The sequence below is a fragment of the Macrosteles quadrilineatus genome, unplaced genomic scaffold (genome assembly GCF_028750875.1).
Source record: "Macrosteles quadrilineatus isolate MER2022 unplaced genomic scaffold, UCM_ALF_1.0 Scaffold_3__2_contigs__length_128488019, whole genome shotgun sequence".
Classification (NCBI taxonomy): domain Eukaryota; kingdom Metazoa; phylum Arthropoda; class Insecta; order Hemiptera; family Cicadellidae; genus Macrosteles; species Macrosteles quadrilineatus.
The window spans coordinates 107,992,564-108,018,771 of NW_026542596.1; the positions used below are offsets into that span (position 1 = coordinate 107,992,564).

Consider the following 26,208-nt stretch of genomic DNA (forward strand, 5'->3'; position numbering starts at 1 on the left):
TAACAATCAATCGCGGTTATTTATTAATAAAAAAAAACATCATACGCAGAATTTTGTGTTTTCCAAACCAACTACAGGTGCATTTTTGTATAGCATGCGTCGTTTAGGAGTTGTAAGCCGAAAACTGGTCAATAATCAACCTTTTGGCCATGTTATTGAAAATATCCCAACTTTGAAAAGCTACAGCGGCTAAACTGCTCGGCCGATTTTGACGTATTTAACATCAATCTACGCGGAATTTAATGCACTAAAAGACACCTTTGAACAACATTTTCCTTAGGATTCGTTATTTAGGAGTTATAAGCGAAAAACTGAAAAAAGTGCAAAATTTTCATAGTTTTTCGACTCCCAAAACTTAAGCAGACGTCAGAATCCGTCGCAAACTCACAGGAGTCTTATTTGAGACCCCCAAAAGGTATTAAAACACTTTCCAGCTTTAGACGATTTTTTGGGGAGCATATGTCTAATTTGCCTGGGCTAAATGGCATTGTATAACTTTTTCAAGGGAACGGTCCAAACCCTGGTCTTCTAACTATATAACGTTAGCCGAGTGACAAATAGCATCTGTATTTCGAAACGATCTCGCTTGGAATGAAACCAGCAGCCTTTTGATTTGAAGGCAAACACTGTAACCACTCATATATCCACGCAATAGTGTGGACAACGCGTCCAGAAAATAAAATTGTTGTTCCATTTGATGTTCTACTGAAAATTAAGCAATTTTTCTATGTTTATTAAGTGACAATTGTTAAGTGAGAATCCCATACTTGCTTAAATAGCATGGTGATAGCTGGATTACAAACAATAATTGCTACGTATAAATTTAAATTGTTAAGTTTAAGTTAAATAAATAAATAAATAAATAAATAAATACTTTATTGTCTTGACAATATAGATTGTATCGACAGTACAATTAGGTATGGTATTAAATAAAACTCTTTAAATTTTTATGCATTTTTTGTTGAAGTCTTCAATAGAGTAAATTGGATTTTCAGTAAGGATTTGTTTTAATTTTCTTTTGTATTCTTTTAATTTTAAGTTTTGAATAATAGTTGGTAATTTATTGAATAATTTTCTTCCGTTGTAATAAACATGTTTTTCATAAAATACATACATACAGTTAAGTTCATACAGTTAAGTTGTTAAGTTTAAATTTAAATTTCTGTTTGGTGTAATAATGATTTTATTTCCAATAAATATACTAAAATTGTATATGTACGCTTCAGATATATCAACAATCTAAACAGTTTTATAAATAATACATTTCTATAACGATTGCTCAAACGTTTGTTTGACACAAGGCCTCTGTTACACTGCACTGGGATTGATATAATTAGTTAACAATTTCACTTCTTGGCTTATGTCTGTCATTTACACATTGTTCCTTTGTACACAGTACAGTTCAAAACACTAAAGCAAATATACAAATTTGGTTAACTTGTAATAAAACTATACTCTGAGCGTTTTGCATTAATTATCTGTTTCTTAAGGGGCTCCGATCTAATTTCCAAATCGTATATAATTTTTAATTTTTACCTATTTACCTACTCGTGTCTATTTGTTTTAACGCTTGTTGGTAATCAAATTGTACGTTCATTTTTACATAAGCACATTTTCATGTTCAACAAAATAATCGTAGTTTTTTTTATAAATGTTTATTTTAAAGGTATTATAACAATTAACTCATCATCTAGCTATATAAGTTAATTTATTAACATAACCTTGATATTAATGATTTTTCCATGTTACCATTTTATTTACCTGTAAAATACTACCTTGCAAAATGAGTTTTCTAAAAAACTTTTCACCCAACGTCGTTCTTAATATCAGCCATTAATCATAAACTGAAAGTGGCAGTAGCGCTAAAGGTCAGGGCGTGTTTCTTGGCTACATGAAAGCCCGATAAAGTGTAAACCGTCAAAGGCACGTCCACTAACACAGGACGTGGGTGATTGATGTATTATAGAGGAGCACATCAGTAGCCAGTGAATCCTGTAATGCAAAAAGTGTTTCTGTTTACGTTGTGTTGCAAGAATTTTATAAATTTTCTTGTTATATTAACAAATCAGACATCTTTGAACCAATGTAAAAACTAAAAGTTAAATTTAAAGTTGCTGATCTAGTAATCTTGTTTTAGCTTAAAGCCTGTAAAGTAGCATTTATAAACTTTAAACAGACAAATGGGGCTTATAATTGTGATCAAACTACCTTAAAGTCCTAAATGAATGTGGGTTTGCATATTCTGGAGCAGACCCTTGGACAGTGTTTACAATGACAGCAGTCAAAATTGCAGAAACTGATATTGATATTGATCATGGTCTCAAATTTGGTTTGGTCACACAATGTTGTAAGAAGATATAGTGGTAACTATCGATGAAATTTAATAAGATTTGTTTCATTAAGTCTCTTTTTTATTGGCCATGACGATTATATTGTTTTTATAGACAACAGTTTTGAATCTATATTTATGATATGAGAACAATAGCATCACAAGATTCACCACCACTGTAAGAACGTAAAAAATAACTTGTTCTAAAAGTATGTAGCATTGCAGAAATAAGCAAACATTTACCTAGTTAGTACAAATTAGTAGATAAATAGTGGAGCTTAACGTAAGGAGGTTGTCGTCTCCAAAAAGAATATCTTACTAATATTATAAATGTGAAAGTTTGTGTGTTTGTTTGTTTGTTTGTTTGTTTGAAGTTCAATCACGCATAAACCACTGGACGGATTGGGCTGAAATTTTGTATGATGATAGCTCACATTCCCGATTAACATATAGGCATATTTTTATCTCAAAAATCCTTTCGGGCTCCGCCCCAGTGGCTCTGTAGTTCCCCATGTTAACCTTATGAGTATTCATATTTAAAGGGAATTAAAGAATTTAGTCAGCTGTTCCACCTAAAAAAGTTGGTTCTATGATATGCAAAAGTAATTAAAAAGTTATAAGATTTACCAATAGGGTGCAGCACTATAATTTTTTTGCATTTATGAAAAAAGATAATTTGAAATAAGCAGCAACAAAAACTGTGATACACAATGAGAACTGTCAAAGTAGGATTGTTTACAGTTATGTTTATGTTTTTAATCTCATGAATAATTTGTGATTTTTTGCGAATTTTTAATAATTTATTTTTCTTTATTGTTTAGGTGAAGTGGTAGAATATTATGGCTATGGTGGATGTGTAATACCATAGTATACTGTAAATTTAAAGAAGCAAATTTTATCAAACTGTGTCCTCACCCATTGCAAACGGAAAGCTTGAGTATAACTGCATTTTAAACTTAAATGGCAACCCCGTACGAAGGACGGGTACTTCTGCTAGTATTTTATATTTTATGCATTTTGCCTACTGATTTTCATGATTTCTATTTGTTTACTTTATCCATGTCTACTGATAGATTACACAACCAATCAGATCACATTTGATTTCAAAGTGATATGCACGTAAACATAAATCTTTTTTACATTAAACTTTATACTAATTAGGTACCGGTATATTAATTGAAAATTCTATAATTGTAAAATTGTAACAAATTTTTACCGAATTATTTGCCATTTATGAGATTATTTGGCTTATAAATTTGCTGAAAACATCATGTTTAATGAAAAATTAATTTTCTTTTATGATGAACAAATTTAAATAACGAAAAACCATATGTCATTTGCAGAGATGGTGATTGTTTTGTAAATTATCGACTATGACACGGCTGTCCAATCACTGATTGTTTTTCAAGAGTTTACGTCAACCAGAAGGTGGAATTGGATTCAGCAAATCTTCGCCAATGATTCTCGTTGATTGTAAATGGCAGATTACAATTCTTAGATGAACCGCATTCATTGGCTTTCAAATATTAATAAATATCATTAATATATATATTTTTTAAACCAGAGAAGATCAGACGAAAAAGGTTCAATGTAGTGACACTATGGTATGTATTAAAATCCAGTAATACTATATCTACTACCAATGAAGATGTTTAAGTCGTATACTCTACCAGCACCCCAGCTGTACTCATAGAAGTAAATACACTAAATTGACACTCCTTGAATCATTGACCATTAAGAGTTTCCTTCAGTTTCCTTAAGTTTATTTTATAAACTTATTGCTAAGTAAACCCATAGAGGATCTTGCAAGGACTATCAGTTTTATAGGCTTTTTGATGTTCATCAATCATAAACTGCAAAAAGATCAAAACGTGTTTCTAGGAAATATAAAACCAGATAAAGTGCAAAGTATCAAAGACATGGCCACCAACTTAGGACACATTGATTGATGTAGGGGGTGGGAGGGAGTATTTGTAGCTATCAGTTGATGCTGAAATATATTGCATTCGCGGAACGTGTCAATAACATTATTGTTAAAGTGGTGATCAAAGAGATATTTCACAAAACGTTATCCCGTTTATTAAATAAATTTAAGCCTTAAATAAAATTTGCAGCATGGCCAATGCTATTTTGAAAAAGTAATTCAAGTCTTGTATGTCTTGACATTACATAGTGTAAACAATCATGCCTTAGAGGTTTGTCAATTTTCTTATTTAAGTTGTTTATTTCCGATTTACCTTTACCCTCCTAAGTATTTTTAGTTTATGTTGATAGATCTGCTGCATTATTTTAGATAATGTGCTGTAAAAAGGATTTGAAACTTATTTACCTACTTAACTTAGTTGGGCCTATTGTGGTATCTATAATGCTAGGTATGTGAGTTATTACGCTGAATATTAAAAGAACGTTGTTTAATCTATATTGTAAAAAAGCATTTTTAACTATTGATAATTAGTAGTGGGAGTTCTGATTAATGAAACAGCTGATCTTAGGGTGGTCACAAAGTGAAGATGCAGGAAGTAACTTAATATTTGACATAAATATCCTACTAATATTATAAATGAGAAAGTTTGGATGTATGGATGTATGGATGTATGGATGTATGTTTGTGACAAGTGAACGCGAAAAATACTGGTCGGATTGGGCTGAAATTTGGCATGATGATAGCTCACATTCCCGATTAACATATAGGCATATTCTTATTTCAAAAATCCTTTCGGGCTCCGCCCCAGTGGCTCTGGAGTTTCCCATGTTAACCTTATGAGAAATGAAATTATTGAATCTTAACAGCTGTTTCAATTAAACAAGTTGGTTCTGTTCTGTGATGTTCAATAGCATTAAAGTTACAAAAATTACCAACAGGGTGCAGCACTATTATTTCTTTTACATTTATGACAACAGCTAATTTGCAACCAAAAGGTGAGTGAGCGTAGCGAACGAACTTCAACCTGGAGGCGAGTTAGCGTAGAGAACGAGCTAACCTGAAGGCAAGTGAGCGCAGCGAACGAGCTCCAACCTAAAGGTGAGTGAGCGTAGCGAACGAGCTCCAACCTGAGGGTGAGTGAGCGTAGCGAACAAACTTCAACCAGGACGTGATTGAGCCATGCGAACGAGATAATCTTGAAAATTAAGAAGTTAAACGGGGCAAAGCCCGCGGGTTACAGCTAGTACTTCATATAAATGGCCCTGTATAAACAGTTGTTTTGACTACGTCCATACACAGTCAATACTCAACTACACCAACATTACGTAAATACATATGATCTTCATCCTTTCCCTTTGAATTTTCGATGAGCTTAATAACTCCTTGCTCTCAGGAAATGATCGTTTAAAACATCCTTTACTGTACGACTTAAATTGTTATCATGTATATATATAAAATTCAATGTATGTTTGTTTGTTTGTTTTTTGTCCTTTATGGACTCCGAAACCGCTCGACAGATTGTAATGAAACTTTCAGGCATTATTTAGCATTATTCAAGGATGGTTTGTGTGATGGGCCCAGTGGCTCTGGAGCACGATTACTAGAAAACTCTGGAGTTTCCCCATGTTAACCGTATGAGTACTCATATTTAAATGGAATTAAAGAATCTTAACAGCTGGTCCAACTAAACAATTTGATTCTGTGATGTTCAATAGCATTAACAAGTTAATAGGTTTACCAACAGGGTGCAGTACTTACCCTTTTTGGTACTTTCCTGTTAAAGGGAACATTCATTATTATCGATGATTTTTTCGATATATCGATATTTTTGTTCTCCGATCCATTACAAATTGACCACTACTAACTACTGATCTTGTTTAGGCTAAAACAGTCTATTATATGGATTAAGAAATGAAACTGTTCTAAGCTAAGCATTTGATAACAGAAAAGGCAGGTTAATCACGGAATTTTTAAATGCTACAGCAAGTTTGGTTAGTTATGTTAGGTTATTTTTTTAGAACAGTTTCATTTTATTATTATTTGTTGATACTGAACAATATTTATCGTAGTTGTCAGCTGATATGTTTCAATTTGTTAATATCGATATATCGAGAAAAAAACCATCGATAATAATGAATGTTCCCTTTAACAGAAAAGTACCTATTTTTTTTTATGACGACAGCTAATTTTCAACCAAAAGGTGAGTGAGCGTGGCGATTGAACTTTAAGCAAGAAGTGATTGAGCCATGAGAACGAGCTCATTTTGAAAATGAACGAGCATTTGACATAAAACCACATTAGGACAGGACGACGTCTGTCGGGCCAGCTAGTTGCTAAATAAAAGAAACACACAATGAAACAGACTGCAATTTAAGTCAGGGGCTCGTTGAAATCCTTTAACTTTGTAAGCTTGTTGGTAGGTCACTCATTAAACAATAATTTTTGTGTTAATGAAGCATAATATTCTAGACCTATGTCACCACCTTCCTATTTTTCAACATAACAAAATTTGAAATGAATAATTAGTCGATCAAATTACAAGGAAATGTATAAAATTGCACTCCCAATTATCTTTGAACAACCATAATTGTGGTTCCTTTTTTGAACCTGCATATATTTCTTCGATACAACACATTAATTTTTAAATAAGTACTTTAAATGTATATCATAATGAATGCTACATTTGTACATTTGCATTGTACATTTGTACTACACAAGTAAGTTTGCAGGTAGATAGGGATGAGCCCTGTAGGTAGGTACAACTGTAGAGCACACTAAGGACCTCATTACCATATACAGTGTTCTAAGATGACACTTGTAGTTTGAGGAGGTTGTGGGTGTTATCATGTTTTACTAATGTAATATCTACTGCATAAGCAGATTATGTCTATCAGATCGTTGGATGTTACAACTAGTTAAACTATTTATGATAAGGCCTATTTGTTAATGCCCCGCTTTAGCGACGACAACATTAATCATTTCGTACTGTTCATAAATAGTTACATTACGCAACAGTAGATATCTTTCTAAACTATAATCAGAGCTGGCCATACATTGTTATGGCATGTATATAACGATAAACAGATTATCTTATGTGGTTATAATCCTTAATACAGTTTTAAGGGGGGTAGCGATTGTAGAGTGGGAGATTTGTCGTTTGTTTAACTGATTTTTTTTATTATTTACAAACTCTAATTTAAAAAAGTAGTTATTACTCAGGTTATAACCACACATAAAAAAATGACCTGCCCCTAAAAGAATTAAAACCCTATAAGTCGAAGCGATCGCATTCAGAAAATGACGAATATGTAACCATTGACTATTGGATACTGAAGTTGTATGAATAGTCAAAGATATAACATACTTGAGCAATTGAAGACTTTTTGAAATAGGCCAGTAAGTATTTCCTCAATGTAATTGTTGACGTTAATACGTCAACATTTAATACGTTAATACTTATAACTGTTACTCTCTTAGTTTTACCAATTACAATACAATCACTCCGCAATCCATGTATAGGCTATTCCAGATTGGTTTATTTATACATTCGCCATCTGACTATGGAGGTTGAGGCAGAATACGAGATGGTTCATGCAATATTAATATCTGGTGTAAACAGATTGTTGCATCGTGCAAAACTGAGACCATCCCCAGCACAGCTGCTTTTCCAGCTGAAATATGAAGCAGCAGTCAAAATAAAAGCAAATAATTTACTCGCATATAACTTACTCACAAAGACTATGTGTGTATCAAATCTTTTAAGGTTGCACACTCAGTATTTCTCAAGAGACAGTTTGAATCAATAATTATGATATAATTTTTAATCTCATCTACACTAATTTATTTCACAAGTTCTGGTTCATTTTAAGGAAGTGGTGGGATTGTGAACGCTATCCAGACCAAATATCTTCTCAGTAACACATATAACTTGCATGCCTGTCTCAGGAATAGAACTATTGCCATTGACTTTTCCTGTTGCAGCCCTTAGTCTTTTTTGTAAGAATTTTCCAAAAGACGTGTGGCTTTTGTGTCTAGAAATTCAGGGTTCAATCTAAATTTATGTCGTGATAAAAGGTATAATGATTCTCAATATTGGTCATCGGCAAATGATTACCTTATTAAACTAGTGAAATAAAATTTAGCCGAGTTGTATTGTGAACTTGACTTTTTCTCGAAGTTGGAATACTTCAACGCATCTTTTACACTGTTCAATATTTTCACAGGTCTAACGACAATATAATTTGTCAAATGCCAACGATTGAATGTATTTTGCCTTCTAGCACAGTATATTCAACGGCTCAAATCATCTGATTTGTTTTAATAAATTAATACTACTGCTAATGACTAATTCCAGCTGTGATGTTTATAATATTTGTAAATAAAGAACGATAATTCCTCAATTAACAGTTGCATTAAAACAAATCGATAACGTGTTTCAAATTTAATTAGAACACTACTATTCTTAAAAATGAAAACATACTGTGATAAAGTTATAGTGTTTATGTTCGTAAAAGTTCTTACAAATCACATAGTTGCAAGTACCTGTGAATACCCTTCGTGTAAAGACGGTTCTCCACATACAATTTGTATATATCCCAAAACCTTGGACAGAAGTGCGCCGAAATGTTCGTCAGAAGAAGCGAGAGGAGGATTAAAAGATGAATACGTGCAAGCTATTCTACACGCTCACAACGAGTTGCGACAAAAGGTCGCCCAGGGTAAACAGCCAGGGCAACCAGGCGCTGCTAATATGATGAAACTCAAATGGGACTCCGAGTTGGCAGAAATTGCTCAGGCATTCGCTAACGCTTGTGAACGAGATGGTTTGGCCCACGATAAGTGTAGAAACTTAAAGGACGGAACTGAAGTAGGTCAGAATAGCGGGAACGACACTTTTGTTCTAAGAGATGGAGCAAACAGAACTGATCTCTTCTACAGAATGGTGCAGTTGTGGTACGACGAGGTGTCATTGTTTGATTCAAGATTCGTCGACAAATACACGTTCAGCAACGAAACTGGACATTATACCCAAGTCGTTTGGGCAGACACTGATCGAATAGGCTGTGGGTACATAGAACAGGACAAAACTATGTTTTTTACCTATGTTTATGAGTTTTACCAGCCGGTACGTATGAAGTGCAACTATGCAGTTTCTGGGAACTGGGTTGGCATGCCTGTTTATAAAGTTGGTGAACCCTGCAGCAAGTGTCCAACAGGGACTCACTGCAGTGAAAAGTATCCTGGACTTTGTACTGGGGAATTGGATGAAAAAAGTTCATCTTCTATTTTAAGAAGCCACTCGTTACAAAACGCTGGTCTTGAAGTGATAGTTTTGGTATCAATTTACTACTATGTGTGATTTACTACAACTTTTTAAAAACAATTTGTAGTAAATAAAACTTAACTTAACTTATTGTTTGTTACAGATGTATATCAATATCCTACACTACATCATTGAATTCACTTTCTGCTGTTTCTATTATTACGTAGGATAAACTATCATAGCATAGTTGGCTATTCATACCTTTGTCCGTCTTCAGTCGTAAAATAAGTCTAGGGATGATTATTTTTTAGTCAAAGACCCATTATAAGATCCATATTAACATTTAACGTCTAGATATCTTAAAATATACATGAATCGTTGCCACAAGCTACTTATCATAACTTTTACAAACAAAGATAAATAATAAGACATGGAATCATATTGACTCTAACCTCAAATCTAACACACATTTGCAAGATCTTAGAAAGTACTAGAAATACTTGGTTCATTATCTTATTTATGCTTTATTTAAAGCATTTTTCTAGTATTCAGATTTAACCATCCGGTAAATTCTAAGTATTCGAGCTTCAGTAATTTCATTGACTCAACTCTTACGTATCAAGATAAACGTACTATTTACATTGACCAGCTTTAGCCAATTATTGAATAAAATAAAGCATTTGTGAATAAGCAAATCATAGAGTACAATTCCATTTAATCTCTTAGTTCGGTATAACGTTTATTTGATAAAAACATGCTGCGGCTTACAATCAGTTGACTGTACAGTGTTGCTTGTCTTAAATTTTTTTGGTTGTTGCTTGTGCCAGTGAATTCCTGGCAGTATCTGTAGGAGGATCAATTTATCCATTCACATTTTAGACTTTAATCAAATAGTCTATTTCGACAGTTAATTAAGGGTTATAGCTTGGATGAGGTAAGAACTAAATTTGTTTTGTCAATAACAATATTGTTAAAGTGGTGATCAAAGAGATATTTCACAAAACGTTCTCCTGTTTATTAAATAAATTTGAGTCTTAAATAAAATTTGCAGCATGACCAATGCTGTTTTGAAAAAGTAATTCAAGTCTTGTATGTTTTGACATTACATAGTGTTAACAATCATGCCTTAGAGGTTTGTCAATTTTCTTATTTAAGTTGTTTATTTCCGATTTACCTTTACCCTCCTAAGTATTTTTGGTTTATGTTGACAGATCTGCTGCATTATTTTAGATGATGTGCTGTAATAGTGATTTGAAACTTATTTACCTACTTAACTTAGTTAGACCTATTGTGGTATCTATAATGCTAGGTATGTGAGTTATTACGCTGAATATTAAAAAAACCTTGTTTAATCTATATATATAAAAGGCAAAGCCCTCACTGACTCACTGACTCACTCACTCATCACTAATTCTGCCACTTCCCATTTACCTAGGAGGCTGATATTCGGTGCACCGATTCTTTCGACATTAAATAGGAAAACTAAGTAGTTTTTATTCTGATCGGGCTTTCGGGCTCTGCCCCGGTGGCTCTGGAGTTTCCTATGTTAACCTTATGAGTACTCATATTTAAATGGAATTAAAGAATCTTAACAGCTGTACAATTAAACAAATTGGTTCTGTTCTATGATGTTCAATAGCATTAAAGTTACAAGGATTACCAACAGGGTGCAGCACTATTATTTTTTTAAATTTATGACACATCTAATTTGCAACCAAAAGGTGAGTGATCGTAGCGAACGAACTTCAACCTGGAGGCGGGTTAGCGTAGCGAACGAGCCAACCTGAAGGCAAGTGAGCGCAGCGAACAAGCTCCAACCTAAAGGTGAGTGAGCGTAGCAAACGAACTTCAACCAGGACGTGATTGAGCCATGCGAACGAGCTCATCTTGAAAATTAAGAAGTTAAACGGGGCAAAGCCCGCGGGTACAGCTAGTCTATATATATATAAAAGGCAAAGCCCTCACTGACTGACTGACTGACTCACTCATCACTAATTCTCCCACTTCCCACTTACCAAGAAGGCTGAAATTTGGTACACTGATTCTTTAGGCATTAAATAGGAAAACTAAGTGGTTTTTATTCTGATCGGACTCTCGGGCTCCGCCCCAGTGGCTCTGGAGTTTCCCATGTTAACCTAATGAGTACTCATATTTAAATGGAATTAATGAATCTTAACAGCTGTTTCAATTAAACAAGTTGGTTCTGTTCTATGATGTTAAATAGCTTTAAAGTTACAAGGATTACAAACAGAGTGCAGCACTATAATTTTTTTAATATTTTACCACAGCTAATTTTAAACCAAAAGTGAGTGAGCGAAGCGAACAAACTTCAATCCGGAGGCGAGTTAGCGTAGCGAACGAGCTAACCTGAAGGTAAGTGAGCGCAGCGAAACAGCTCCTACGGTAAAGGTAAGTGAGCGTAGCGAACGAACTTCAACCAGGACGTGTGAGCGCAGCGAATGAGCTCCAACCTAAAGGTGATTGAGCGTAGCGAACGAACTTCAACCAGGACGTGATTGAGCAATGCGAACGAGCTCACATATAAAGTTAAACGTTGCAAAGTCCGCGGGTACAGCTAGTCTGTATTATAAAAAAGCATTTTTAACTATTAATAATTAGTAGTGGGAGTTCTGATTAATGAAACAGCTGATCTTAGGGTGGTCACAAAGTGAAGATGCAGGAAGTAACTTAATATTTGACATAAATATACTTCATATAAATGGCCCTGTATAAACAGCTGTTTTGACTACGTCCATACACAGTCAATACTCAACTACACAAACATTACGTAAATACATATGATCTTCATCCTTTCCCTTTGAATTTTCGATAAGCTTAATAACTCCTTGCTCTCAGGAAATGATCGTTTAAAACATCCTTTACTGTACGACTTAAATCGTTATCATGTATATATATAAAATTCAATGTATGTTTGTTTGTTTGTTTGTCCTTTATGGACTCCGAAACTGCTCGACAGATTGTAATGAAACTTTCTGGCATTATTAAGCATTATTCAAGGATGGTTTTCGTGATGGGCCCAGTGGCTCTGGAGCACGATTACTAGAAAAATACCGGTATGGATCATAAACATATACAAAATGACGTTGTTGGCCCGAATCCTATACTAATAGCATTGAACATATGTTTTGGCAGTTATATTTAAGCAATGTTAAATTATGTTTATTTTCGGGCCAAAAACGTCATTTGTTTATGTTTATGATCCATACCGGTATTTTTCTAGTAATCGTGCTCTGGAGTTTCCCCATGTTAACCGTATGAGTCCTCATATTTAAATGGAATTAAAGAATCTTAACAGCTGAACAGAACTATTGCTATTGACTTTTCCTGTCGCAGGCCTTAGTCTTTTTTGTAAGAATTTTCCAAAAGACGTGTGGCTTTTGTGTCTAGAAATTCAGTGTTCAATCTAAATTTATGTCATGATAAAAGGTGATTACCTTATTAAACTAGTGAAATAAAATGTTGTAACCGAGTATTGTGAACTTGACATTTTCTCGAAGTTGGAATACTTCAACGCATCTTTTACACTGTTTAATATTTTCACAGGTCCGACGACGATATAATTTGTCAAATGCCGACGATTGAATGTATTTTGCCTTCTAGCACAGTATATTCAACGGCTCAAATCATCTGATTTGTTTTAATAAATTAATACTACAGCTAATGACTAATTCCAGCTGTGATGTTTGTAATATTTGTAAATAAAGAACAATAATGAATTGCTCAATTAACAGTTGCATTAAAACAAATCGATAACGTGTTTCAAAATTAATTAGAACATTACTATTCTTAAAAATGAAAACATATTGTGATAAAGTTATAGTGTTTATGATCGTAAAAGTTCTTACAAATCACATAGTTGCAAGTACCTGTGAATATCCTTCGTGTAAAGACGGTTCCCCACATTCAATTTGTATATATCCCAAAACCTTGGACAGAAGTGCACCGAAATGTTCGTCAGAAGAAGCGAGAGGAGGATTAAAAGATGAATACGTGCAAGCTATTCTACACGCCCACAACGAATTGCGACAAAAGGTCGCCCAGGGTAAACAGCCAGGGCAACCAGGCGCTGCTAATATGATGAAACTCAAATGGGACTCCGAGTTAGCAGAAATTGCTCAGGCATTCGCTAATTCTTGTGAACGAGATGGTTTGGCCCACGATAAGTGTAGAAACTTAAAGGACGGAACTGAAGTAGGTCAGAATAGCGTGAACGACAATCTTCCACTAAGAGATGGAACAAACAGAACTGATCTCTTCTACAGAATGGTGCAGTTGTGGTACGACGAGGTGTCTTTGTTCGATTCAAAATCCGTCGACAAATTCACGTTCAGCCACGAAACTGGACATTATACCCAAGTCGTGTGGGCAGACACTGATCGAATAGGCTGTGGGTACATAGAAGAGGACAAAACTATGGAGTTTTACCAGCCGGTATGTATGAAGTGCAACTATGCAGCTTCTGGGAACTGGCTTGGCATGCCTGTTTATAAAGTTGGTAAACCCTGCAGCAAGTGTCCAAAAGGGACTCACTGTAGTAAAATGTATCCTGGACTTTGTACTGGGGAATCGGATGAAAAAAGGATTCCAAAAAGGAAAAGTTCATCTTCTATTTTAAGAAGCGACTCGTTACAAAACGTTTTTCTTGGAGTAATAGTTTTGGTATCAATTTACTACTATGTCTAATTTACTATACAACTTTTCAAAAATAATTTGTAGTAAATAAAACTTAAATTTAAGGTTTTTTAGTTACAGATTTAGATCAATATCCTACATTACATGGTTCACTTTACATCGAATTCACTTTCTGATGTAGTCTGTTATTACGTATATATCATAGCATATTATTCGTACCTTTGTCGGTCTTCAGTCGTAAAATAAGTCTAGGGATGACGATTTTTGGGTCAAAGATCCAAGATATCCATATGTTGGAGGATTAATTTATTCATTCACATTTTAGACTTTAATGAATTAGTCTATTTCGACAGTTAATTAAGGGAACAGATTATAGCTTGGATGAGGTAGGAACTAAATTTGTTTTGGATTTTTCATACGACAAATTCAGATTTTCATGTAAAGTCGTGGTCACAGCTGTGCTGGGGATTGTCTCAGTTTTGCACGATGCAACAATCTGTTTACACCAGATATTAATATTGCATGAACCATCTCGTATTCTGCCTCAACCTCCATAGTCAGATGGCGAATGTATAAATAAACCAATTTTGAGATACATTGATTGCGGAGGGTTTATGTTTTAACCATTTGTTTGAATGTTATTTTATTTAGTCAATCCTTGGACACTCAGTACCAGTCCTTGTTATTTATTACTTCACTTACTTAAAAATGTTTTAGCTAACAAGGATCTAAACATTTTAGAAAACCATAAGCCACACTCCTATTAACCACATACTTGAATGAAAGGTCTTACAACTACGCCAAAAATACCAATTATAAAATGGGACTGTTGTAATCACATAAAAAATATTGAAGATACATCAGCTTTAGATTTGTTTTTGTTTTAGTTTGTTTGTATACTTTTCCTTGAGTTAACCTTTTGATTCTACCGTTCTATCCCAGATCTTCTTTGCGATTGCTCGATTTCGAGCAACATGTACACTAGTATTTATTAAAACTAGCTGTAACCCACGGGCTTTGCCCCGTTTAACTTCTTAATTTTCAAGACGATCTCGTTCGCATGGCTCAATCACGTCCTGTATGAAGTTCGTTCGCTACGCTCACTCACCTTTAGGTTGGAGACTCAATTGCTGAGTATTTTTCCTTCTGAAATGGACATAGATAATTAGATAATTAATTTACATAAAGAATGTGCGCTTACTTAACCAGGAATTTTCTTTGGACGAAGCAGTGAAGAATCACTATATTAACTTCTCTGCGTTCTCTTATCGTAGCGAAACACGGTTTGCACGGGCATAGCAACTAGTTATGGGTTGCGTAAGTATAAAACTAAGTCATTAATTTTCAATTTAAATACCTTATACTGTCAAGTGATCCGTTGTAGTCTAAGTATAGGCTACTGCAGTTTCGTTCCCGATGGGAACTTAATCAGGCTGCCCAATCGGTAACGAAACTGCAGTAGCCTATACTTGGACTACAAAGGTATTTAAACCATTATTAATTAATTCCATTGATCCGGAGGCTAACAACATGAAATTAATTTGCAGCTTTAAAGTAACTGGTCAAAACAGTCGAAGTTATTTCCAAATGCAACGTTAGTTTTCGGTATAATTACTTTATTGTTTATTGTGCAACGCGTTTGTAGAAATATCTTAGTTCCTTACCTATTTAAAGATATTATAATCTTCCTAAATTACATTTTATAAACGGTTTTCATCCTCGACTGAATTGTTGTTGACTATTTTGTGTCTTGAAACGACAGTTAAATCAGTAAAGCACTAAAAAATTTAAATCAGTATCTTAACAATACCACACTTTGAATCTAGTACAAACCCGACACGCCAATTTCAAAGGGGAGGACTGTTTGGTGTTTGGTGTTATGGTTATGAAAGTTTTTAATTGTTACGGAATCAACATTGAAAACTTGGTCAGGAAATAATTTGGCAGAACCGTATGTTTAATTTACTTTGATTATGTTTTATTTCAACAAAACCACCTTTTTGTATTCCACGCGTTTGCTAAGTTACAGAAACAATATGTGAGAGAGTTTCGTTAACAAGATTGCTCGACAAAGCTGCCTACAAATGTCTGCATTCGATAAGTTTTCTCTCAAATAGACCCTAAACAAATTCACACGTAATAATCATAAAAGTTTATTGTTTTAAAAGGTTATTTTTTAAATAGCTTATTAATTAAGTACTCTGTACTGACTTTCGCCAAAATATTGCCCAAATAAAATCTTTTAACTCTGGTTAACTTTAGGAGGACCAGAGTTAACTACTAATAACTAAATCTCGAAAGGTTGTAGGCAATTAGCAACAAATTATTTGAATTAGTTTTATAATTTGAAAATAAGGACTGTACCATGCATCTTTAAACCATTAATATTATAAATTATAAATGATATAGGCTAACTCTCCCAAATTTAATCCATCTTTAATGACCCGTCAAAATAATAGTTGGCTGGCCAAATTATTGATATTAAATCAAATAATCCTTGTTTGCTAGAAGAAACATATTTCTAGCAATAACTTGGCCTTGTAAAGAAAATGGTCAGCATCTAGATCTTTTGTAATTTGGAAGTAATCAAACTTTTAAAAGACCAAGTAAAATATTTACAAACTAAAATATTAATCTAATTGATAGTTTAAAAATTGATTTTACGTGTATCTAAAATAAATCACTATTAAATCTATCTATATATCTATCTATCTATCTATATATTAATAGGCAAGCATGTTTCTTTAAAACCTTTTTTCTCAGCTCGTGTGCATCGCAGGGAAAATCTACGCATACTGTTGGAAAGATATTTTCCTGTAGATGTGCAGAATGCTTTTAAAAATTAAAATAGGCTAACAAATAAGAACAAAAAAATAATTTGAAAACTTCAAAAAAATTAACATGGACCATATGGGTTGCCATGATGGTGACGAAATAACAACAAAATGTAAACAGAAAATCAAAACAAATGGAAGAAATTCCAATCACATGTTTTATTTACAGTGTGGGGAGAAAATAGAGAAGTCTCTACATTATCTTTGGTCGAGTTTCGACCACAGGACGACCACTAGTATATATTAATACGCAAGCAGTTTTCTTTTCACAGTCATAACTCGATAACGGTTTGACGGATTTTAAAGTTTGAGGTATCGAATTAAAGATATTTTCGCGTAGATGTGCAAATCAGCGAACACATAACAAAATAGAACCGCTACTCGGAGCGCAGGAGCGTGGCAGTCTTACTAGCCGGCGAAACGGACAAAGATGGCGGTGCTAGCCTACCTGTCGGGGAAATAAATATGTGTGCTCGAGTTTGAGCCTAAATATCTCAGAGATGAATAATCCAATTTTGTTGAAACAAAAATTAAATATATGCTGGTTTAAATACATTTTACGTGGTAGCAATAAAAAAAATCCGTTTACCAGAAAAATTTATATTGTTGAAAGATCCTAAAAAGTACCGGGTTTTAAGAAACTCTGCACTAAAACTGAAGTTTAAAATTTAATTGTAAACAAACCACTGAGCCAATCGGCCTGCCAGTTGCGGGAGAAATTTTTCTTACAAATATATATATGTTTAAAAAACACTTTTGTTCGCATTATAAATTTGTCATATTGGTGTTATTTCTTGTGTCACGACAAACACGATGGTATTTTTAACGAAATTTTTAGCGTCTTATTAACGATGTTAGCATACGTTTTAAAAATAAACATCAGCATAAAAACTATCGTGAGTAAAATTTTTTAAATGCATTGAACTGTTAACAATAAATCTACCAATAAGCCATACAAATTTCAGAAAGATTGGCTTAGTGGTTTGTTTACAATTAAGTTTTAAACTTCAGTGTTAGTGCAGAGTTTCTTAAAAACGGGTACTTTTTAGAATCTTTCAACTATAAATTTTTTTCTGGTAAACGGATTTTTTTTTAAATTGTTACCACGTAAAATGTATTTAAACCAGTTTCTATTTAATTTTTGTCTCAACAAAATCGGATAATTAATCTCAAGAGATATTTAGGCTCAAACTCAAGCACATATTTATTTCCCCGACAGTAGTCCCGGCGTGTGCAGCGCGCTATCGTCTGCAATGCGTGATGAGAATAGTGTAGATATAAAAGTTAATGATATTAGTGTAGAGAACAATGTAATTGAGGACTTGACGAACAAAGTACTTGGACAATGTGTAGGAGTAAATTTGTTTCCAAATAGTACATATTTCTCAGAATATGAAACAATATTTACAAAAATCATTTTTGTTTAGTACCTAATTAAAATTATTGCTCAAAAATATTTCAATGTTAGAGTTCGCTATTACTGTAAAATAAGTTACGGCAGTCTTCACAAAAATAAATTCAGGCAACATCTCAATAAAACTGTAATTTCCTGGGACAATAAATTGAGTGTAATTTTACAAATATATTTGGGATGTTTAATTTAACTTACAGAATTATCTTTAGTTTATCTTGAAAGCTAATTAGTCCTTAAAAAGTTGTGCTAAACGGTTGAAAATTCTACATAGACAATATTTTTGAAAATTTCTTTAATATATACAATATTACAGTACAACAGTATAAAACATTAAAACACTGCACGCTAATTAATGTATAGACGACGGCCCGGCGGCGCGCTGGGCGTGGCGCGGAGCAGCGGCAATGGATCCCTTTTGTACCTGATTTTTGAGAAAACCGAACATGATAAAAATTTTTGGTGAATCGGATAGTTAAATTTGGTTATTTATCCACAACTTTCCCGCTGACGAAATTTCTCTGACCAAAAAATAAAAAATTTCCTCGCAATACAACTTTTTCATGTCTGAATCTGAAAAATTAAACTACATAAGTATTAAACATATTTAAAACTCAATTACTATCATAACTAATAATTTTATATTAACACCATCGTTTTCCTCAGTATCATATCTACAAGTGTGCAAAATTTCAGAATTTTTTGTCAACTATTAATGTTGTTTATGATCGTGTATTTGTCGCGGGGTTTTTAATGCGAACTGAGCTCGCGGGTCTTGGATTCAGGCTGTATGACGGACCAAGATGGCGGATTTGGCCACACTTTCAGTGCATTTGGTTAAACGCCGTGTCCTCTCTATTATTATTATTATTATGTGCTCGCTGGTGCAAATACGTCCCAGAATATTTAGAAAGGGCACCACTTAAGTAGGCCTACACTTAAGGGCTAAAGTTTGGAAGGTGGCGCTATCTGCTGACATTTGATCAAACTCATTTCCCTTTGTTTACAAATAACATATGGACGTAGTTTGAAATAGTTTTTAAGGTTAACCACAGACTGCAGGACTTAAAACTTCCAGAGCAAAGCTGGAATTTATTATTTTGTTTCAATCTGTTAACTAAGTCTGGTTCATAATAAAGAGTTCCCTATCAATACTAGACAACAAAGTGTTTAAGAATAAATATTTAATAAGTATTTAATTCTTTTTGTCTACGGTTAAATTGATTTACCTTACATCGTATTTTCCTGATTATCGTGTAGTTACAGTTCGATGTGATGAAGTGAATGTTTAAAAGTGATTATTCACTGGGCAGTTATCCATTACATTACCATATTATCATGTAATTTACAATCTGTATCAAAATTCCAATTACTTCATAGTGTTTTCTGTTGTTTGGTTAACTTTCTTATTTCATTTCAATGTAAAATCAAATGCCGCCAGTACGACGAAGAACTGTGAAGGGCTGGAGGGAACGCGAACATGACCGCTTGCATCAACCTCTCAATTTAACATTTGATGGGTACATAGTGGTAGTACCACCGTTGTGATAGTCCAATCTCGGACAAATGAATGTTAAATATTTACATTGTAGTGGCTTACATATTTTTAAGCAAGAGAAGACTGGCCGAGACAGTTAAGTTTGTACTCTTTGTTGCCATAAATGAAAGGTTCGTTTACCTCATTTGTGCAAATCAACACAATAAACTTCGGGTTCTTATTGGAAACTCCCAATCTGAAAATAGGACTGTGAGACTTATATCCAAAAATGTTTTTGATAAAGTTCGTCAATTCAGTTCTGCCTTTACCATGGTCAGCTCCAAAGCTCATTAAGATGAGAAAGTTCCACAGGGGATCTGCAATTTCAAGATCCGTGACAAATTTTACCACCGAGTGAGTCCTCTAATTCCTCAAGAAGGTGATGATCCTAAATACGCACAGATATATAAGTAAGCACGGCAATGTCACTAGAACCCAAAGGAGAACCAAGTACAATTAACAAAAGTGTAATAAAAATATGCGGGAAATAGGGTCACAATGCCAACCCATTTGCAAATCTTTGAAGACTGTGGCAGACATTATGTAGGGAAGAGAGCTCCGAGGAGTCAAGTGAGATTCTTATGTACATAATAACATAAGTGTCTTCCCTCGCTACAATGGTGCTACCTGTGAAGATTTCGCAGCAATTTTTAAAGCTGAAATCAAAGCACCACCTGGCCAAATAAATCGTATAGTTTTTTCCAACACTAATAATGTTAAACGCGTATCCATTATAGATCTGTCGTTAGATCCACTTGCTTACCCTCTTATGTTCCCAACCGGAGACTTGGGTTAGGGCCCCTAATTTAAATACGCCTAAAACAGAACACATCAAAGAAACAATTTAACAATGCTAGAATAAGAGTAGCGATGGTTGGCGTCAAGAGAGGAATTGAGCTACATTAGGTCAAAAGCTCACTTTACAGTGTGTGGTTGACATCTACGTGCTCATAGAGTGCACCCGCCTACTATACATAAGAGATAACCAAAGCAGTATGAGAATGAATGAAAATTTAAATATTGTAGATTGCTTTTATATTTTTTTACATCATGATATTTTTATATTTCTATAATCAGTCATACAAATTATTTTAGAGTGACTCTTTTTTTAAGGTCTTGCTGTTTATGTTTTTTGTTAATTTTTTTATACCCAGCATTAAATTCTAGTAACTTTAATGCTATTGAACATCACAGAACAGAACCAACTTGTTTAATTGAAACAGCTGTTATGATTCATTAATTCCATTTAAATATGAGTACTCATTAGGTTAACATGGGAAACTCCAGAGCCACTGGGGCGGAGCCCGAGAGTCCGATCAGAATAAAAACCACTCAGTTTTCCTATTTAATGCCTAAAGAATCAGTGTACCAAATTTCAGCCTCCTAGGTAAGTGGGAAGTTGGAGAATTAGTGATGAGTGAGTCAGTCAGTCAGTGAGGGCTTTGCCTTTTATATATATACACCTTTACGGTTGGAGCTCGTTCGCTGCGCTCACTTGCCTTCAGGTTAGCTCGTTCGCTACGCTAACTCGCCTCCGGGTTGAAGTTCGTTCGCTGCGCTCACTCACCTTTTGGTTGCAAATTAGCTGTTGTCATAAATTTAAAAAAATAATAGTGCTGCACTCTGTTGGTAATTCTAGTAACTTTAATGCTATTGAACATCACAGAACAGAACCAACTTGTTTAATTGAAACAGCTGTTATGATTCATTAATTCCATTTAAATATGAGTACTCATTAGGTTAACATGGGAAACTCCAGAGCCACTGGGGCGGAGCCCGAGAGTCCGATCAGAATAAAAACCACTCAGTTTTCCTATTTAATGCCTAAAGAATCAGTGTACCAAATTTCAGCCTCCTAGGTAAGTGGGAAGTTGGAGAATTAGTGATGAGTGAGTCAGTCAGTCAGTGAGGGCTTTGCCTTTTATATATATACACCTTTACGGTTGGAGCTCGTTCGCTGCGCTCACTTGCCTTCAGGTTAGCTCGTTCGCTACGCTAACTCGCCTCCGGGTTGAAGTTCGTTCGCTGCGCTCACTCACCTTTTGGTTGCAAATTAGCTGTTGTCATAAATTTAAAAAAATAATAGTGCTGCACTCTGTTGGTAATTCTAGTAACTTTAATGCTATTGAACATCACAGAACAGAACCAACTTGTTTAATTGAAACAGCTGTTATGATTCATTAATTCCATTTAAATATGAGTACTCATTAGGTTAACATGGGAAACTCCAGAGCCACTGGGGCGGAGCCCGAGAGTCCGATCAGAATAAAAACCACTCAGTTTTCCTATTTAATGCCTAAAGAATCAGTGTACCAAATTTCAGCCTCCTAGGTAAGTGGGAAGTTGGAGAATTAGTGATGAGTGAGTCAGTCAGTCAGTGAGGGCTTTGCCTTTTATATATATAGATACGTGAAGGCGATTTCTACGAAACACTACTTCTCCGTTAACAATGGACGGATTTTTATAAACGATGTGTCAAAATTAAGTATTTTTTGTGTAGATTCACCAATTCCTGTTGTAAAAGTCCTCGGGCTTTACTCCAAAGGCCATCAAAATCCCAATGTATTTTTATGATGAAAAGATTTTGTTTACTTAAACAGACGAATAATTTGTTTTAATTACAGCTGTTCATAGTAAACACATGATACACACAAGAGCGTTCGTTTTCATAGTGAGTTCGTTTTCAGTGTCGATAACTGGAGTGGAGTGATTGATTACATAATCTTTGAGTTGACTCTTTTGAGTCATCGGAAATTATGACTATTATTTGTTTTGAAATGACACCCGTAATACTTTGCTCGAATTCGAGCAACAGGTGCATTAGTTTTAAATATTTATTTATCAATCATCTGTTAGTTTACATGTGTCTTTAAAATAATCGGTAAAGCGTCTATCATGGTAACATACTCTCATTGTACATTATTGTATTGTGGTTCGATTTAACAGTGGTGTATCACCCACACATGATGTATTGAGTTAGTATTTCATACATTGACACATAATCGATGTATGAAGTGTTGGGCCATTTGCATAATCGGTACACATAGTCAAACAATGTTTGTACCACTCTGATCTATCATTTGTTGACTCAGAGTAGAGACACATGAATACATTTGGGATATTTTTGTCTAGGTTAATGTTGTAATATTAGTTATTCATTAGAAAATTAACTAGTCAACCTTTAAATCACGGAAGTTCTTCATATAATTGCAGGTTTTTGCAACTATGATATTGAATTTTATACTAATAAATGTAATAAGAACATAGTAACAGTGATCTTCAATTCTGTTTATCAGAAATATTTATCAACCAATACAAAAGTAAAATATAGTTACCTACTTTAAAATATCAAAAACCAAACTAAAATATGCAACAATTTATTCCATGGTGAAATTTAGGTTAATTACAAAGCTGCTCCAATTTGTATATCCAAGTTAAAGCCACACTTTACCATTTATTAAAATTATTCTTAATTAACATTAATTACTAATTAAGAACCATTCGTGCAGCAACTTCAACACCATTTGTATATCTCAATGAATTAGGTACGCAATAAACGACTGTTGAGACAAGAGCAGTGATAGTGTCTTAATATTTTAACAGAATTAGATAAAAGGACAATAAATCTTAGTGCTAGGTTTTATCTTGGAAACATTCACAATCCCACTACTTTCACGAAACGAGACATAAATATCTTATAATCCTCTTCTAGCTCCATTTTGTGTATCTTATACAACCCTAAAATATACTACTGTAAAATGTTTTACAAGAAAAAATAAAATTTCTTGATGCCAAAGACAAGATGAGTTTGGTATCATAATATTAATTTGATATACTGCATATAAAAAGGCCACCATCATCAGCTTATTTGTGCATTCGATCTTTAGTTATATTTTTGGTTCGTTATAAAAAAAATATAAATTAGATCATAACATAATATGATTGACGCAAATCAAAGGTTCTTACAGTAAAACTGTATGATGACCCGGCTATGATCACTATGTACTATGTAGATCAATTAAATGCAATTTTCATCAACGGGAAACCTAACTAGTTTTCTTTTCAAAAAGTTCCATAAATGGTTGGCTTTTTAGTATGACACATAACAATCGGTTATAATGAAAATAACTGTGACATGCAACTAAATAACTCGAATAAGCTGGTCATATTCCTGGCTATTGCGCGACAAACGACAAAACACTATTCATACATATATTCATACATTCGAAGCAGATTGGGCCATAAAGTGGCAAAAGCGTTCGCAAGGAACTTACATACCGCTATATATACCGGCTCTTAATGCATATTCAACATGCTATGCTGTAATAGCTGAGCTAGTTCATGCGTTCTCACCATGCATCTTGTAAAAATAAGTCCAGTGTGTTAGAAAGTGTATATACACATTAATATTTACATTATGGAATTGTTTTAGCAAATTTCCCATTCAGGAAATGGTCAACTTCCCTAGGTATATGGAAACCATTACCCAGGGTCGATTTACTTTTTTGTTTTTAGGCCCCCAGAGGCCATTAACGCCATCATTCATATATATGTTATGGCAATTACTTTGAACGAGTAAAACTCTGTTTTAAGCTTCAATGGTAAATAATCACATATATTGAAATTGTAATATAGATTCATTTTTGAATTGCTGTCAATATTTTGACAAATCGAACAACATATTGACAAAATATATTTATACTAATATATGGTAGTTTTAGTGATACGTGACCGCTATCAGCATGCGCTGCAACTAACCTCCAGCGGTCACGTATAACTAAAACTACTATGGTGGAAGGAAAAAACAAAAACTACCATATCTCAGTTAATAATTATCCAATCTTAAGAATTAAGGTGTCAATCGATTTGTAATGAAACTGCCTTAAACAATTTATACTTGTAACATGTTTGTAAAATCAACGGTTTTCGAGTTATTTAAGAAACAACATTTAAATTGGCCGCCATTTTGTTATATGAATTTAAAAAATCGTCATAATTTCTTTGGTAGCTTTTTCTCGTTGTCATAAATGTATGTGCAAAGTTTCAATTCCTTATGTTTAACCACTCTTTGGAAAAAAAATTAATAACTAAAAAACAAAATGGCGGCTATGTGAGTAACTAAGGACTTCCGGACAATTTAAATATGATATTTAGGTATGTTCACTACCCAGGAACAATGCCCTAAAATATTGGTAGATAGTTCCAGGACACCCTGTATTTATATTAACAAAATATAATATTTTGACATATTGAACACCAACACAATCGTTATAGACGAAATAATTGATCCCATTACTAAACAGCTGCTTGTTTGCATAAGCAAAATTGAAAACAAGCTGGAAGTCGCGCTTTGAAAGGTTATGAAAATATTTAGTATTGTCGTTTTCTAGCTTAGTTTGTTGAAAATTCACGCAATATGATAAAAATATTGTTCATTTACGGGCGAAAAGTGTTTTTTTCAACACCCGCTCATTTTACGACCTCGGCTTTGCTTCTGTTTTTAGTCTCCTAATTATACATTTATTTATTTCATTTAGTTAAACTGTTATTGTTGAATAACTCAGGTAGTGTACCTTATTTACAGGAACACAGTGCAAGTATAAAGATGTATATTAGATTTAGGTATTTCTTTGTAGTTTAATTCGTTTATGTATTTGTTGGAAGCGTATTAAAGACCCATATGGTTGTATTTTGCCTCGGTATATAAAGAGTTTTTAATTTTTTTCAAATTTTACTCTAACACTGTTGTTCAATTAGGAACTAGTACGCCATTGCCTGTGTTTTGCAATAAGGTTAACCACAGAGAGATAAAGATAGTCCTTCGAAGCTACTTTCATCCAATGTTGATACATTTATCATACCTAATTTTCCAACCGAACGCAGTTTCTTTAATCAATAGTTCAATCTCCAGGGCTTATCCTGGGTATAAACATACTACACCTTTTAAAGTATATAATAAATTAATACATTATCTGATAAATATATATATGTGTCACATTCAGCTTATGAATGGGTACCATCATTGATTATACACAGAATAGACTTCCCAAGTATGTATAAATTTGAAGCCAAAAAATGTGTTGCAAACTGTTGAGATGGTCTACCAACTAAATGACAATATTCTGTGTTAAGTGATAAATCAATCAGCTGTTTTTTGATGCTGCATTGTTTTTAATAAATATTTAACCCAATACACCTGAACTTCATCTGCTTTCGTGGCTTCAAATGTATACATTACATGGGAAGTCTATTCTGTG

The 26,208-nt window shown here is 33.9% G+C and overlaps 2 protein-coding genes across 2 annotated transcripts in view; both read left to right on the top strand.

Moving 5' to 3' along the window:
- Window positions 1–26,208, top strand: part of LOC128988764 (agrin-like) — a 510,056-nt gene that overhangs the window by 168,637 nt on the left and 315,211 nt on the right. The window lies entirely within an intron of this gene.
- Window positions 13,262–14,273, top strand: LOC128988763 (venom allergen 5-like). The gene has a single exon (XM_054410380.1). The coding sequence runs from the start codon at window positions 13,330–13,332 to the stop codon at window positions 14,218–14,220; it is 891 nt and encodes a 296-aa protein (XP_054266355.1). The 5' UTR covers window positions 13,262–13,329; the 3' UTR covers window positions 14,221–14,273.